This window comes from Pteropus alecto, unplaced genomic scaffold (assembly GCF_000325575.1).
Source record: "Pteropus alecto unplaced genomic scaffold, ASM32557v1 scaffold79, whole genome shotgun sequence".
Lineage (NCBI taxonomy): Eukaryota > Metazoa > Chordata > Mammalia > Chiroptera > Pteropodidae > Pteropus > Pteropus alecto.
Window position 1 is genome coordinate 3,218,514 of NW_006494612.1, and position 18,097 is coordinate 3,236,610.

An 18,097-nucleotide genomic window follows, 5' to 3' on the forward strand; every position below is an offset into this window, starting at 1 on the left:
GAGATGAAAAAACACACCAATCATTGGGTGGAAACCAACTACTTAAAGACATATCGTGTAAAAACTATATTATCGTCATGCTCAAGTTAAATGGAATAAAACAACATGCCCAACTAGTAGTAGCAATCATCACTTCAAAGCGAACAAAAATACAGTAAGTCCTCACTTAACATCATGGATACATTCTGCAACTTTAAGTGAAATGATGTATTAAAAAAACAATTTTACCATAGACTGATATATACAAGAGTTAAGTTCTTGGTGCATTTTATCAATGTTATAAAGGACCAGTGCTGAATGAAACAACAGTATTTGAGGACGTGCTATACAAATGTTGATTTCATGAGGCATTCATAGTAAATCATTTCAATTTCTTCTTAACAGAGCTTTCTAGCTACAAACCATTTAAGAGTCCAAGTCCTTCCCCAAACTCCTTTCCCACAAAGAAATGTGTAATAGATATTCTTCACATTGTCTTATCAGCACTGTCCAAAAAAATATTATGCAAGCCACACACGTAATTTAAAATTTTCTAATAGCCATTAAAAAAGCAAAGAAACAATGAAATTAATTTTAACATTTATTTACTATATCCAAAATATTATCAGATCGCTATGCAAACAAAAATTATTGAGATATTTTATATTGTTTTCCTCACTGTCTTTGAAATCCAGTGTGTATTTTACATTAAGTGCACATCTCAATTCAGACCAGCCACATTTCAGTTGCTCAAAAGCCACATGTGGCTAGTGGCTACTATATTAGACAACTAGTGGCTACTAGATTTCACTAAGTTAAAAACAGCAGCATTAAAAATTAGAGTCAAAAGACCTAAAGACAGTAAAACTGGACTTTACTTCCCTAATCCAGCTGTTCTCCAAGTTTTTATGTCCCCAAGATCTTCCTGAGCAGTCTAAAAGTTCCTTTCTTTCCCAACTACCTGTTAGGCTACCTTTTCTTCATTTACTTCAAATCACTTATTATGACTGAACACAGAAATATATTCATGAAGATCCAGTTATTTTATTAAACCAGAAAGTAAAGAGATACATAAAAGTGTAAACAATACTACTCTTAGCACTATTTTTTTTCTTATTTGGCAAATAGTTATTTTTCATTACAAGCACTTAGATCCTATGCTCTATCAATTACCTGTTCCAGTGCTTCACATATGTAGTTGTCCCTGTTATTTTTGTTATTTTATATTTTTATCCTGATTTAATTTCGTGATGTTAACACAAGTTTACTATATTTTGAAATGAATTAATAAGTATTTTTAAATATCTGTTCTAACTTCTAATAAGGTAGACAGTCATAGCTATAACTCACATCAACAAAAGCCCAATAATTAACAACGTAAAGAGATCTTAAGACAAAAAAATTTGAGAATTGCTGTTCTAATTTATCACACAACCCCTAGAAACAAAGAGGAAGAAATGAAGTCAAAGTATCAACACTTTATTTTTTTATATATTCCACTACATAATTCATTCCTATCGTTACTTAATTTTGTAATTGGATATGTCTGAACAACGAAATTTACTTCATCACACATAGCTCACATACAATTGCTTTTGCAATCTGATAAGTAGAACTGTAGGTCTACACACAAGGCCTTCAAAACACAGACACGTGATTAAAACACATATGGCAGCTTACTTAGAACACTGAGATTAACCAATCATCCAAGATGTTTTCTGATGTTTTCAGAAGAGGTAGATGAGTTCCCATAAGCAATATTTTTGTCATTTTCCAAAGTTAAAGTAATTCACAAACAGTAATCTTTTCAGCACTATAATAATTGCATACTATATATAAGAAATACAATGCTCTTCAAGTTCTGTCAATATATCCCAGAAGAAATTAAGATGATAACATCATTCCCACTTAAAATGGAACAAAACAGAAAGGTGTATTTTAACTGCCCAGAGCAGAATGCAACAAGCAGAAATGAGGAAAGGACTGTGGCATTCTGTTCTGATGCTTTGTCCTCTGGACCAATAAAGCAAGCTGCGAACAGTGGAAAGTAAAAAAATCATAAAAATGCAAATTCTCAACTGATGTAAAAATATAACCATACCTCTAAAACCCGTGATGGACTTCAGAATATCACAAAATTCCGAAGAGAGTACCAGAAAGTTAGCTGTGGGCACAACTCTCAAATCCCAATTTGCACTCTAAGGAAGCATGGAAGCAATTCAAACTTATATTTCGTAAAAGATTAAAGTATCCTGGGCATTACAATTTCAAAAATTTTGGAAATACCTGCTGAGATACTGTCAAAAAACCTAAACAATTCCTTTGTTAACCAAAGAAGTGTAGTCAAATAATAATTGATCTTGTAAAACTGATTCTCTGATGAAATTCTCTGGAACTAAAAAAGCAAAAAATGAACGAATCTTTCGAAAACTTACTTCTCATATTAACATCTATAGGATTTACACTCGCGGCGTGAACTTTGATAATGACTTCATTTGGATAGTGTATGATAGGTATCATCATGTCCTGGGTAAATCGAAGCACTTCATTCTTCCCATATTTATCTATCACCCAAGCGGGCATGACAGTGTTCCTTGGAGAGGTAGTACTAATCTTTCTAACTGAAGGCTTTGGTACAGCTTGGCTTCTCCTAAAGCAAACCATAGTACATGCCTTTCTTCTAAGTACACAGGTCTTTAGAAATTCCATCGTAAACGTGTGATTGAGTTGCGTGCCCTAATTAAAATGCACTTGGATTAAATTTTCTCCCCTGAATTCCGTCAGATTCTGCCAGACGCAGTGGCCAATTTCAAAATTGAGAATTTAAAAATGAAGTTAGCCTAGTGGGGCAAATGATGGAAGAAGGAGAGGAAATTATCGGGCACTTCGTATCGAAATGCTCCAATTAATGTTCAGGTCAGTATTCTGTCCATTCTCCTCCCCTCCTTACACAGCCCCCCCCTCCCCGCCCCCTGAAAACAAAAACAAAACCCTAGAACTCTGCCCTGTCTCTGGGAAACTCGGCAAGACCAACTGATTCCGCTCGCGATCCGGCCGCCACAGAGCTTCAGACGATTCCAGATTCCTGCGGCAACCTTATCCAGGAGTCTCTTTGCCATCCGCGCTCCTTCGCCGCGGGAACTTGCCTTGGGGCGCCAACCAATCGCGTGCAAGGATCATTTCCTCGGACTGCAGTTCAACCAATCTAAGTACTCAGTGCTGAAAGGTTCAGTGACGACCAAAGATGGCTGCGCCCATGTAATACCGGTAGCGGCTGTTGACCTTTCCTTTTCCTCCCTGTCACCTGGCCCCTGTGGTGGCAGCCTGGACACCAGGACCATGCTGGGCCGGAGCCTCCGAGAAGTGAGTGGAATTGGCTGCTGAGGGCCCAGGGAGGACGAAAGATTCGCGGAGCCCGTGAACAAGGAGTCCCCAGGCCTGAGCACACATCGCAGTCAGCTTCGCCGCCTCCTTCCCTGGAATTGGGTGGGGAATTAGGACTTTTGGTTGCCTAGGTCGTACTCTCCATTCTGGTTCTCGAGTTAGGACCTCAGCAGGGGAGACTTCTGCATCGTGGAGCTGTGAGTTGGAAGTGTACACCGGCTTCTCAATTAGACGTTTGCTCAGGCAGGGTCAGGCCCCAGTGGTCTCTTAAAGTGGGCTTCTGCCAGAAAAGAGGGGTTTTGCTGGTCCCTTTCAGTTTCCCAACATTCATCTGATGCAGTTCTAAAGACCCCAGCAACTCTGTCCCTTGCAATAGCCAAAGTAATGACATTTGGCTTTTTTTCCCTATTGATAATGTTCATTCTCTAGACTTCAACTACCACTGATACCGATGATTTCTTTACCCTTGTCTCTGTTTCTTGGACATTATTTTTTAACTCTAGGCTATATTTGTGAATGTCGTCTGGGCATCTCTTCCAAATGTCCCATAAGCACCTCAAACTCAATTTAACCAAAGTTAACTTCATCATTGTAACAGGAGCACCTCTTAACTCTCAACCTACATCTTAAAAAACAAACCAAAACCTGATTTCTGAATTCTTAAGTCTCTTCATAATAATGGAACAACTGTTATCCTCGTTGCCCTTAGATTCCTCCTCACCTATCATATCCAATAAATCACTAACCCTGTTAATTCTGTCATGAAATTACGTCTGGAATCTGTTCTCTTGCTTGAGCCTTCTGTTAGAGCTTTAATTCAGGTATCCTTGCTTCCTGTCCTAGATCGCTGAACCTTTTTAACTGTCTGCAGGCCCACTGCTATCAGAATCACTTTGGGCCCTTGTTAAAACTACAGCTGTGTCTCATGGAGCAGATCTGTGTGTGAGGCCTATAGTATATGGTTTAACCAGGACTCCAGATGATTCTGCTGATAAGTAGGGATTGAGGACTTACCCTGCCTTCTGTCTTCACCTGAAAAGTCTATTTTTTTTTCTTTGCCAGCTGGCAGCCTTTTAGAAAGCTATAAATTATAATGAGAACTTTTTAAGCCAAAGGCCTTAAATAATAAATAATTATTCCCCAAAATAATTATTTTTTTACCATCTTAAATTGCATCTGGCCTATAATGTCAGTAAAGAATCCTGTTCTTTAAAAAAATCAAAAACTTATTTTAAAATGAAATACAACCTAAAAAATATGGTATTTTCTTTTTCTGCCCTTTTCCCCTTCAGTGCCACCCCTTCCTGAATGACTGTTTAATCTCACTGTCCTCAGGGCCACCCGCAGTGCAACCACATTTAGGGGAACTGATCTAAGAGTAGACAGGAGGTTGACTTTGCATTGTTATTTTCACTTAATCGCACCTTTAACAAATATTTGATACCTACTGTGTGCAAAACATTATTTGGTGGTTATTTTCCCAAGGCAAAATATTATCTTCTGTCCACTTTATATTTTTTCCCCATCATTGTACTATTGCCCCAAATTTTATCTGAGATTAATTTAGTACACATTCTATTTTAATTATGTAAAGATGCCTAGAAAGTTTAAATGACTTGTTCATCTATTGTTGTAAATTATAATAGTTCAGTTGTTTTCTCTCATTCATCACACCCTTAATTGAAGAGGTAATTGAAGAAAGGGAAAATTTGCTGAGGACCAGATTAAGAAAGGCTGGAAACTGGAGTTTTGAGGCAATTTGGGGGACCTAAGTTGAGGCTTAGGGCAACAGAGAAGCCCTGGGAGGAAGCACTAAAAGGAGGTAAAGTGCCAAATAAAAGGTAAAACTCATTTGTAAATTTTACCCAGGTATGTTCAGGAAAAGGGAAGTCTTTTACTTTCCTTTTTTGTGGGATGATCCCAGTGTGTCTAAAAGCCAGATGCCAGGCTAATATTATTAATCCTAAAGTTTAATTATATACCCAATAGGCTTCTTGGGGGTCTAGCCTAAGAACATTTAATTATTGTTCTATGGGAAAATCGATTCCAAATTTTAAACAACTCAGTTATTCATTCAGCTAACATTTATTGAGCACCTCTTTGTTCCAGACACTGGGGATTAGCATTGAAGACAGACGGTGGCTCCTGCCCTCATGAAACCTGTAGTTTTGTGGGGAGACAAGCATTAAATAAGTTTTCTTAAAGCAAATTATATGATTTTATATAATAGTAAGTGCTACGAAGAAAAATTAAGCAGGCTATAGGTTGGGGATGCTGGATGTTTTAGATAGAGTGGTCAGAGAAGGTTCCTCTGATTGCTGGGTTTGGTTTAATAGAATGACCTGATTTAAAATTTTAAAAGCTCCTTCAGGCTACTCTTAAAGATTATAGTTTAAAGCAGTGATCCCCAACCCCCTGGACGCAGACTGGTACCGATCTGTGGCCTGTTAGAAACCGGGCTGCACAGCAGAAGGTGAGAGTCAGGCCACCAAGCGAAGCTTCATCTGTATTTGCAGCTACTCCCCAGCACTAGCATCACCACCTCAGCTCCACCTCAGAGCATCAGGCATTAGATTCTCATGGGAGCTCTGGTCTTGGTGCCAAAAAGGTTGGGGACCACTGGTCTAAAAGAAAGTGAGGAAGTAGGAAGATATATCAGAAGGCTGTTACATTGACAAGAGATGATGGTAGAATAAATAAGGTGATGGGAGTAGAAGTAATGCAAAGTGGGTATTGTATTTTAAGTTAGGGCTTGCCAATGGATTGGATACAGAGTTTAAGGGAGCAGTTGAGGAAATAGTAACATTTATCAAGCTGGGAAAGACTAAAGGGAGCATATTTGTGATGAGAAGGTTATCAAAATTTCTATTCTGGGTATGGTATTGTTGAGATGCTTCCTAGGTATCCAAGTGAGGATGTCAATAAAGCAGTTGTTTGTAGGAGTGTGGAGATCAAGAAAAAGACTAGGTATGAAGCTATAAATTAGTGACAGTATAGAAGATAATTAAAGCTATATGGCCAGATGAGATCACTTAGGAAGTCGAGTGTGAGAACAGAAGGCCTAAAACTTTCCAACATTAAGAGGTCAGCAATAAGGAACAGAACCAGCAAAGGAGACTTGAAGGAATATCTAGTAAGGCAAGGAGAAAACAAGGAAGGCTTAGTGTCCTGAAATAGAAGTGAAGAGGCGCTTCAAGGAGGACGTGATCTCATGATGAATGCTGCTGTACTGAGCGGTGAGTACTAGATTTAGGAATGTGGAGGTTGCTGGTGATCTTGACATGCTATTTTTTGGACCAGTGGAGACAACAGCATGAATGTTAAGTGAGTGTGTTAAAGATGGTACCAGTCAACTGGACACTCAGTCCTCAAGGGCTCTCCTATACTTGCAGCATTTATCAAGACATTTTTATTTAAAAACAGTTCTTTTCTTAAGTGAATCTTAGATGCTCTCTGAAAAGTTAAGAAAATATTCTCCACTTTGTTACAGAGCAGTAAATGCTATGACATCTTGCATTAAGAAGTAGTTGAGTCTGGTGGTCCAGAGCACGTGCTTTGGAAGGAAGATCGGGCCTCGGCTAAATCCCAGCTCTGCTACTTTCTTGCTGTGTGATTTCAAGCAGAAACTTCAGTCATTTATCTGTAAGATGGAAATAATAGCCCTTTAGTGTAGATGTAAAGATTAATTGAAATATAACGTATCTAGGATAATGCCCAGAACTAAGAGCTATTATTAACACTAATTTTATTACAGAGACAAAATTACTAGATTATATGTATTTACAATTTTCTCTTCCCCTGGTTTCTAAGAAAAGTGGTTCCTGAGGAAGTCTCCTTAATTTTTCCAAGAAGGTATGTTACTTTTCTGTTGCTGCATAACAAATTAGTATAAACTTTTTGGCTTAAAAGAACACAATCTTTAAAAAAAAAACATAGTTTTATCACCTTGCAGTTTTGTAGGTCAGGAGTCCAGGAATAGAGTAGCTGGAGTCTCTGCTCAAGAGTCTTACAAGGCTGAAATCAAAATGTCAGCCAGGGCTGCAGTTTCATCTGAAGCCTCAGGATCCTCTTTCAGCCCCAGTGGTTGTTGGCAGAATCTATTTCCTTATGGTTATAGGACCGAGGTTCCCATTTTGTGGGTAGTAGAATAAACTTAGGGGTCAGGAGATGTGGAATAACTAGAATTGAATATTGAGAGGTTATACAGACAGATAATGATGATGACGTAGTCTGGGCTATGACCATGTTAGTTGGCAGCTGGGGTGAAGTGAAGGAGATGTTTGTGTGAAGTGAGGTCGGAAACTGAAAGGCCAGGTGTCAGTGCATATGACTTGAAGTTTAAAGTCAACAGGAGCCATTTTAAAGAAGATTATAGTGAGCTAGCTGCTAAAATCTTCAATGAATGGCAAGGAGTACAAGGAAACTAGATTAACACACTAGGGAGAGTAGTATAATGTCCTTCAAGTGCCTGTGCTTCAGATGAGTTGGAGTTTTTGAAAGAAGAGGAAAGAGAAAGCCCTCGAGGAATGAGGAGGACCCCTGCCTGCACATTCTCCCCTTCCCCACTGGCCTCTATGGTACATGGTAGATAGGAGCTAAAACGGCCATCCCTTGAGAAAGCTGGAGAAGAAGTGATGGCCTCATGGAAAAGCCTAGTTTCTATTAGAGAAAAGACATGCCAGGGAGAGAGAATTTGTTTTTTAACAAAAACTTTCGTTAAAAGTTTGATTTCATCTTATATTCAGATATGACACTTTTAGTTTTATCCCAGAGAGCTATACTGTTTATATCTCATACTCCTTATGCTCAGTCCATTCTAGCTAATTAGCATCTTTGTTTTCATTTCTCTTCTTCAATTCCCTTACTGATTTTCTCAAACCTCGATTTCCTAAAAATGGTCCTAATGAAGATCACCATTTAAAATGAGTGCTTCTAAGCGCTCTCATTTCTTGCCCTTGTAACCACAACTATAACTCCTTACCTCTTATTCTCATACCACTTGGCAAGTCAGAAAGCAGCTCGAGGATAGTGGGCATTAGGGGACTTGAGGCAAAGAAGGAAAGTGGCAGACATAATTTTCTTATTTTTTGCAACTGTGCCATGGGATACCTCTCTGTCTCTCTAGCTTTCGGTTTTTGCTAGTTCTGACTCTTGCACCCAGCCTACCACTGTCTTCTTTCTTCTCACTCCATATTTACAATGTTATGATACACTGCTATCTTTTATTTCTCTTCAGATCCTTTCTTCTAAAGAGGATTTCATACAAACTGTTGAACAAAAGTATCTCTTCTTGTTTACCTCTTTTAAGGCACACCCAGCTGCCCCTCCCCATCATCACTCCCCCAGCCTCCCCATGCCAGTTTTTTCCACCTCTTGTCCATCAGCATCAGGGGTCTTCTCAATGGCCTGTTCCCACAGCTTTTCTCATTTAAAACCCTCGGCCCTAAGAATACCACTGCTATGATGATTTATTCAACAGCTAACAGCAGATCATTTGCAGATTTTCCTTGAAATGTAAACTGTTGCTTGATGTATATAGGACATATGAAAATACATTCAGCTTAGAGGACAAACTGAGTTTCCACTAGGGCAGAGAGAAATGGCGAAGGAACATTTTAAGAAGTTACCTCTACCCTTTATTATTTGTGTGACTTTGGACAAATCACTTAAGTTTCTTCATCTCTAAAATGATGTTAACAGTACCTAACTTCTGTGGTTGTTTAAAGGGTTAAGTGAAGTAATAATGCATATGAAGCCAACAACAGTACTTGGCTCTTGGTAATTAATAAATATTGCTTCTTCCCCCACACCCTTGTTTCTGAGCTCCCATCTTATCCAACTCTCTTTTCATATTATCTCCAAAGATTTGGTATTATCTTTGACTTCTTGTTATTTATTCCTTTTGTCTGATAAGTAAGTAGTTATTACTTCCTGTAGGAAGTATTATCACTTTACTTCAGGCTTCACTTACTAGTGATTTACAGGTTCTGATCACTTGTCCTGCAGTCTATTTTAATGCTTTCTTTACTAGCCTTCCTAATGCAGCAAAGATAGGATTTCAGAAAAGTATGTTTTTAGTTTGTTTTTGAACCTGTATTTTATAAGCATTTCTCAATTCATAATGGTTTTTGCTTAAATTCTATAATAGATATAAAGGTCTATTTAATAAAGGTCATTTATTTAGAGCTATAAAGTCCCGTAATGCCTTATCTACTTCATTTCTCTCTCTTTTTTTTTTTTTTTTCACTATGGACTAAGCTACTCTATGTACACAATCTACCCTGACCAATGCTTCACCTATGCTGGGCCTCTACTTTTCATAGACAGAGTGGCTGACCTAAATCACAGCTCTTGTTTGTTCAGGGCTGACTTAGAAAAAAAGTTACTTAGCTAAGGCTATGAATGTGGTGTCCTTCAACCCATCTTCAAGCTGATCAATGTGGTGCTCCCTTGTTCACTACACTAAGTGTGGAGTTGATAGGTTCTCTTGGTTTTTAAATCCAAGCCTTACTTCAAAATTTTGTACTTAACCACTCCATCTGCCGACCTCAGCATAAAATTTGAAACTTCTGCAGACTCAGCAAAGAGTTTTTGAATTGTATATAGGTTTCTGCGGCACTGAAACAAGGCCAAATTACTCCAACCGAGCTCTGTCAAAAATGTCTCTCCCTTATCAAGAAGACCAAGTTTCTAAATGCGTACATTACTGTATCAGAAGAGGTGGCCTTAAAGCAAGCTGAAGAATCAGAGAAAAGATATAAGAAAGGTAAATTACTTTGAATTATGCTTAATTGTTATATCCCTAGAGATAGAGAGCTTAATTGAATGTAGTAGTCTCCATTTGGTAATTAATCTTTCAATATAAAACATTCCCTTATTTAAAGAACTTGCTATGAGGTATAATAAAAATAAGGTGATTGGATATATGATACTTTATAATGTCCAACTATATTACTTTCTAATGTAAATTTGATTTCTGAAGAAGTATCTTTACAAAAAACTAGTAGGTATTATAACTAATATTAATGTGTCTTTTTATTTTGAACTAGATATATCTTCTATTCTTTTGGCTTTTTATCGCAGGTCACTCACTTGGGGATTTAGATGGAATTCCTGTTGCGATAAAAGACAACTTTAGTACATCAGGCATTGAGACAACATGTGCATCAAACATGCTGAAAGGTAAAGAGTGACTGATAAGAGCATTAATAGTTTTATAAAAATGAGCATTTTTCACTTTAAGTTAAAGATAAGATACTAAAGCACCAAGATATTCTCAGATTGATATCTGTAAAGGAAATACTTAGGATGTAATATTTCCTTTTTACTATTTGCTCTTTCAGAATGCAAAATTATTCTTTAGAGTTAGTCCAGCTTAATGGATGAATCCTATTTAGGAAGTTTTAGTAATCTTAGGAAGACTTATTAACTGATCACGGCAGACACACTAAGTGACTCTTACTCCCATTGATAATGGGAGTAATTATGAAGTGGCTGTCATCACCCCTCTCTTGAGGATAGTGTGAGGATTCATTAGCATCTACTGTCTTGTTAGTTTTCATTTCTCAACTCCTCTACCTCTTATATCACTATGCTGAGTATAGTAATGCTTAGTTTTATTCTTTACAGTTTAGTGGGTCAAAAGAGAATTATGTTTATTAAGATGTTTGGATCCTAGGAGGAAAATGAAGTGGAAATAGGTTATTCAGAGTACTACACACTAAAAGTAATATTCTGAGATATGCAGCACAGGTTTCCCTGATAGGTAGACTATTGTTAATTGTTTTGGAATATATACTAGATAGAAAAAATTTTAATTGACAATAAAAATCTACTTCTGATTGGAAAGGGATGAAAATCACTGTGATATAGCATCATCTGAGAAGAAAGCCAATTATAATGAGTAAAAATATGATTTGTGATTCGTTTCAAATGAATGGGGTACATCTCTGACTGTCATTCAAAATTTTGTAGTACTAACAAAGTCAGTGTTTTTAGATTATAAAAATAGTGAATATATAGACTGTCTTTGGAAAACATAGCAGTTAGCAGTGGAAAAAAGTAACGGGAAAAAGTACAACCCACTAATCAAATGAGAAATAATTAACACATGTCAATACAAATTGCTTAATTGCAGTTTAAAATCTTGTTTCTTGAATATGATTTACATGTTCACTGTTTTCTCTCCTGTAATAAAAATAACTGAACTTTTTTCAGGTTATGTTCCACCTTATAATGCTACAGTAGTTCAGAAATTGTTGGATCAGGGAGCTCTACTCATAGGAAAAACAAACTTAGATGAGTTTGCTATGGGGTAAGTAAAAATGTTCTTTTCTTGTATTTCTTCCATCTATCTTTAATTTCATTAAATGCAGATACCTAAAAATAGTGAGGTGATTTTTTTGGTTTCTAGGTGATATTATGTTCTGTTGTCTAATAGGTATATGATCATATCTCATTTTGGTATTAGTTTGCATTTTCCTGATGATTAACAATGTTAAACATCATATGTTTGCTTTGCCACCATATATCTTCTTTAGTGAAGAATCTATTTAAATCTTTTGCTCCCCAACCTTTTTCTTTATTGGGTCATTTGTCTTCTTATCGAGTTGTAAGAGTTCTTTCATATATTCTGGAATCAAGTCCATTCTCACTCAGGTGATTTGCAGATATTTTCCCCGAAGCTCTGGCTTGTCTTTTTATTCTGTTGGCACTTAGTTAATATATATTGAACAGATTAGTCCGTGGGAGTAAACTCAAACATAAGTTATTAGGACAGTACTTTGAACAGCTGATCAAAATGAACATCACTAGTGAGGGTGGAGTAGACATCGTGTACTGCCAGATGTGATTCCTGAAGAGGAACACACCATTGTCTCTGCAGTATTACAGCTGAGGATGTGTCACCTGAAGCTAATAATAAAGAAACAAAAGACATCTGAAATGAGCAGTCTATTAAATTTTCAATATCAAAAAAAAAAAAGAAAGAAAAGCTGTGAAAATGTTCCAGATTAAAAGAGGCCACAGAATGTAAAACTTAAAACTTACAGAAGAAAATGTAGAAGAAAATCTTTACAACCTTGAGTTAACCAAAGATTTCTTAGGACATATAAAGTACAATCTATAAAATAAAAAATTAATAGATTGGACTTCATTAAAATGAAGAATTTCTGTACTTTACACTATTAAAAAACGAAAAACAAGCTATAGACTGAGAGAAAATATTTGCAAAACATGTGTCTGAGAAAGAACTGGTAAAATATATAAAGAATTCATTCAACCCAACTCGATAAGAAAACTACTCATTTTTTTAAAAAATGGGTAAAAGATGTAAGCAGACATTTTATTAAAGAAAATACACAGTTGGCACATAAACACATAAAAAATGCTTAACATGATTAGTCATTGGGGAAATGCATATTAAAACCACAACGAGATACTTCTAAACCTATTAGAATGGCTTAAAAATGGCAATACCAAATGCTGACGAGAATTCAGAGCAATTGGATATCTCATACAATGCCAGGAGAGAATGCAAAATGGTGTGGCCACTTTGGAAAATAGTTTGGCAGTTTTTATAAAGTTAAACATCACTTACCATGTGATCCAACAATCTCAGTCCTAAGTATTTACCCAAGAGATGAAGACTTAAATGTTTATACAAAAGCACTGGCTAGAGCCTTTCAGTACAATATTTATTGTGGCTTTATTCAGATTGCCAAAAACTGAAAGTAACTCAATGTCTGTTGGCTGGTGAATGATTAAAAGTAAAAAAAAGAGGCTAAAGAGACAACCATAAATAAATGTAATACCTGACTCTAGACTTGATCCTGTACTGAGAGAGTGTAAATGCTATAAAGGACATTAGATCAGCTGAAAAAATTAGATTACATACAGTATATTAAAATATTGATGTTAAATTTACTGAGATTGATAATTATACTATGACTGTATAAGAGAATACCCTTAGTCTTAGGAAATACATACTGGATACATACTAAAGTAGTTAGGGGTAAAAGGCCATAACAATATAATTTACCCTTAAATGGTTCAGAAAAAAAATATATATGTGTACAGACACACACACACCACACAATGATAAAATATATGAGGTAAAATGTTAATAGGTGAATCTGGATAAAGGGTGTAAAGTACTTTTCGCACTATTTTTATTTTTGTAATTTATCTGTAAGATTGAAATTATTTCAAAATTTTAAAAATGTTATTAGCATTACACATACAATGCTTTTCTTAAAACTTCTGATTAAAAGAGGCATTCCTTCAAAAAACTTCTTGATGACTGAATGTTTATGACACTTTTCAACTGGAAGGCTTTAATTTACAAGGGAAATCATCTTAAGCTGAATTAGATGATCAGTTGGGATAAAAGCCTTTCTTAGCAGACTAGCTTTCTCCACTTTCTACCACAAATGCTCTTCTCATCTTCTTCCTCCTCAACCATCTAATTAAAGAAAGCTACATCTAATCAGGCTTCCTACCTTCGTCAATTCAACTTACAGTGGGTTATACAGTGTCGGAAGCAAATAATAATCAAGAGATGAAAATTTCACATAAAATGAAAGTTTTATTAAGTATCTTGCTTTACTTCTTCATCTCAGAAGTGGAAGCACAGATGGTGTATTCGGACCAGTTAAAAACCCCTGGAATTATTCAAAACAATATAGAGAAAAGAGAAAGCAGAAGCCCCATGGTGAGAATGAGGATTCAAATTGGCTTATAACTGGAGGAAGCTCAGGAGGGAGTGCAGCAGCTGTATCAGCGTTCACATGCTTTGCGTAAGATGCTTTTTCCATCTGTACTTTAAAATCCAGCCCAATAAAAATAATCATAAGCCATAGGCAAAATCCAACAATAGAGAAGTTCATACCATGGTATTTTTATTTCTTTTTAGTGAGCTATTTATGCTCAATGGTATATCAAAATTATATCTTATAAATGTATTCACTTATACAAGACACGTATGGTGTATTTTATACATTTAACTTTAAGATAACGTTTAAGCTCTTCCTCTGTGGTATCTGGTTCTCTTAAAAACATGACTTTATTAATCTTGCAGAATAAACCAGTTAGCATAAATGAACTTCATTGGATTTCATTTTTTAAATAGTTTATTAGGTTTAGGTGTCTGCTTACTGATTGTACAAATATTTAAGGACTAACATACCATGGCTTTAGCTGAGTGCTGCTTTACTAAATTGTTAGCTATAGTTTATCCTTAGGCTAAATCTAACTTTTGAAAAAAAAAAAAGAAGGAAAGGAATGAAAAAAATGTTCCCAATATGTATCAATAGGATACTTATAATCGTGTTTTTATCAATCTGCAACTAAAAATGTATATCAGTAAGTAAAGGTTTTTCAAGTTTGTAAGGAGCTGATTTGTTCAACTGTCATACTTTGTATTTGGAAAGCATCAATCATGCTTTATGTCTTGAGTCCGATTTGTAAATAAATATTGCTGTTGTTATGTTTATCTCTCTTAATTAGCCACTGAAACTAAGTTCTTTCACAGTCACTGCAAGCAATAAATTATTTATATTTTTTAGAGCTATGGAGATTTAGATTCTACAGATTTTTTTTTTTTTTAGTTTCCCTGAAATCTTAACAAGTAAGGCCATGTCATTTTATCTCTGTGAAATTTTATAGTACTGTATTAATATTAATGAGAGTTCTGACAAGTTAGGACTGCAAAATTAGGTGCTTTTTTTTCTATCCTCATCACCCCACTTAGTGTTCATCTTTCTGAATGTGCTTTGAGAAGATGGCATTTTGACACATAATTCCGATGGAAATGTAAGTTTTACTTTTACACAGCCATCAGTGAATCCTAATAAGAAAATGTATCCTTTTTGAAATTGTGAAAGCATCAGTCTGATTTCGTGGCTCAAATGAACTTGGTAAGAAAGGCAATCCAATTTGCATTTTCCATAGACCGCAAGGGCCATGTGACTGGTAGGAGCCTTATTCAGTTTCGCTCTGGATGTTGTCAAGAGAAGCACAGGCCCAAACTAACTCCAGATTGAATGGGTCCCAAACCATCAAGTGTTCTGCTTTGATTTCTCCCCTTTTGGTTCATTTCTTTTATAAGAGTTTTAAAAACAGGAAAATTCTTGAAATACTATGCACATGGAAAAATATCCAAGATACACTGTTAAGTGGAAAACAAGTTGCAAAGTAGTATGTATAGTATGATCTTATTTTTGTTAAAAGTGATAATTACATACATATATATGTTAGTTGCATGGAAGTATCTGGATGAATGTATATAAAAATTGATAACTGGATTTTTATGGGGACAGTAATTATAAGAGAAATTTCACTTTGTTTATCATATAATTATATAATTAATTTTTGCAGTAGGCCTGTACACTTTTCTAATCAGTAAAACCTTTCTTCTGAAATATTTTTTAAAATTGTTAATTGTGGTAAAATATAAATAACAAGATTTATCATCATAACCATTTTTAAGGGTATGGTTTAGTAGTATTAAATATATTCACATTGTCGTGCAACCAGAAGAACTTGTTTTATTTGCAAAACTGAAACTCCATACTCATTAAACAACAGCTTCCCATTTGCCTGTCCCCACAGTCCCTGTCAACCATTCTACTTTCTGTCTCTATGAATTTGACTACTCTAAGTATCTCATATAAGTGAAATTATCAGTATTAGTGCTTTTTTGACTGACTTATTTCACTTATCATAATGTCTTCAAGGTTAGTTGTTTGTTTGTTTTTTTTACTAAGAAAAACATATACTCTATAAGTGGGCAAAGAAATGAACAGACACTTTATAATTGGGTAATGTAAACACAAATAAATATGAAAAGTTATTTAAAAATGCACAGTAACAAAGCTTTTTAGTTATCAGATTAACCATATTTTAAGAACTGCTAGTACTTAGTGATGATAATGAAACATTAAACACAGTCTGATTCACTGCAATTGGGATTATAAATTGGCATAACCTTTCTGACGAGTAATTTGACAGTATATATTAAGAACTTATAATAACGTTCAGACACTTAGGCCATTAACTCTACTTCTTGGAAGCTAGCCTAAAAAATAATCAGATATATGAGCAAAGACTTATATTTAAAGGTGTTTATTACAAAGTAATTTGTCATGTAGTTATCCTAGATAGCAACAACATAAATGTTTAAATCAATTAAAGTACATTTTTATATGTGATTCTAAATGGAGTAGCAGAAGGGCTGTACCTGAATTTCTGAGAGGGGTGTGTTTAGTTGGTAAAAGCATACTGTAAAATTGCCATTAAAGAATATATAAGAATTATATGTATATTGATAAGAAAATGGACTTTAAAATACTGGGAATTACCAATTGATATGATAGAATATTAAACATATTTTGAATTTTAATGACATGATAAAAGGCTCATGATAAGCAAAAAAGAGATGGAAACTTAAGATATAGAATGACCTGAACTATGAAAGAAAAATGCATTTTAAAAAAGACTTGAAGTTAGTATTCCAAATGTTAAGTATTTGCCTCAGGATGATAGAATATTTCGTCACCTTTTACCCTTTGCTATATTTTAAGAATTCTTTGAGACAATCTTGTTTTACTTTTGTATAATCAGGGGAAAATACAGTTTATATATATATATATACACACACATATACATATAGAATGACCTGAACTATGAAAGAAATATGTATATATACATATACATATGTATATATATATATATATATTTAGAAAGGTAGATTCCAAATATAATTAGAAATATGTTATTTCTCTAAAGAGAATTCCATTTAAATTCCAGGGCTTTAGGATCAGATACAGGAGGATCGACAAGAAATCCAGCTGCCAACTGTGGGGTTGTTGGTTTAAAACCAAGCTATGGCTTAGTTTCTCGTCATGGTCTCATCCCCCTGGTGAATTCAATGGATGTGCCAGGAATCTTAACCAGATGTGTGGATGATGCAGCAATTGTGTTGGGTATTTATATGATTCCATATAGTTTCAAAATAATACAGTTTCACTCTAAAACAATATGTCTGTCACTCAAGAGTATTTTTCCTTACAGGTATACTGGCTGGGCATGACCCCAAAGATTCTACCTCAGTACAAGATCCTGTTAAACCATTTATGCTTCCCAATTTGACAGATTTGAGCAAATTATGTATAGGAATCCCAAAGGTAACTCTTTCCTTTCATTACTTTACAGAAAAACTGTCAAGTCAAATATGGAGTGCAGACTTGGGAAACAGACCTGCTCTGCCGCTTTTATTAGCTATGTGACCTGATCACATGGCTTAATCCTTCTAAGCTCAATTTCCCTATCTGTAAAATGGGGATAATAACAATATTGATCTTAGTGATGAGGTTTGAATTAGATAATCACCATGGGGATGTAATGTAAAGCATGGTGACTGTAGTTAATAATACTGTATTGCATATTTGAAAGTTGCTAATAGAGTAGATCTTAAAAGTTCCCATCACAGGGGAAAAAACCTCTAGGTATAGTGACAGATGTTAACTAGACTTATTGTGGTGATCATTTCTTCATACATACAGATATTTAATTATATTATACCTGAAACTAATATAATGTGGAATGTCAATTATATCTCAATAAAAATAATTAGATAATCATGTTAAGCAGGGATCTATAAACTTTTTCTGTAAAGGGTTAATTAGTAAATATTTTAGGCTTTGTGGTCCATACAGTCTGTATCACAAATATTTAA

The 18,097-nt window shown here is 35.2% G+C and overlaps 2 protein-coding genes across 8 annotated transcripts in view; one reads left to right on the top strand and one right to left on the bottom strand.

Moving 5' to 3' along the window:
- Nucleotides 1–3,108, bottom strand: part of RTN4IP1 (reticulon 4 interacting protein 1) — a 46,197-nt gene extending 43,089 nt beyond the window's left edge. The window contains exon 1 of one of the 2 annotated variants that reach the window (XM_006926045.3): nucleotides 2,415–3,108. In XM_006926045.3, coding sequence (XP_006926107.1) covers nucleotides 2,415–2,688 — 274 coding nt within the window. In that variant the 5' untranslated portion in view covers nucleotides 2,689–3,108. The remainder of the gene's footprint in view (nucleotides 1–2,414) is intronic. The other variant, XM_015600102.2, reaches the window with a different exon arrangement.
- Nucleotides 3,109–3,193: 85 nt separating this feature from the next.
- The window catches only part of QRSL1 (glutaminyl-tRNA synthase (glutamine-hydrolyzing)-like 1), a 21,627-nt gene continuing 6,723 nt past the window's right edge, over nucleotides 3,194–18,097 (top strand). The window contains exons 1-8 of one of the 6 annotated variants that reach the window (XM_025042406.1): nucleotides 6,152–6,599; nucleotides 7,174–7,215; nucleotides 9,970–10,129; nucleotides 10,447–10,545; nucleotides 11,581–11,677; nucleotides 13,983–14,159; nucleotides 17,170–17,345; nucleotides 17,434–17,546. In XM_025042406.1, coding sequence (XP_024898174.1) covers nucleotides 10,536–10,545; nucleotides 11,581–11,677; nucleotides 13,983–14,159; nucleotides 17,170–17,345; nucleotides 17,434–17,546 — 573 coding nt within the window. In that variant the 5' untranslated portion in view covers nucleotides 6,152–6,599; nucleotides 7,174–7,215; nucleotides 9,970–10,129; nucleotides 10,447–10,535. Of the gene's footprint in view, nucleotides 3,561–6,151; nucleotides 6,600–7,173; nucleotides 7,216–9,969; nucleotides 10,130–10,446; nucleotides 10,546–11,580; nucleotides 11,678–13,982; nucleotides 14,160–17,169; nucleotides 17,346–17,433; nucleotides 17,547–18,097 lie in introns of those variants that run through there. The other 5 variants (XM_015600100.2, XM_025042404.1, XM_025042403.1 and 2 more) reach the window with 5 other exon arrangements.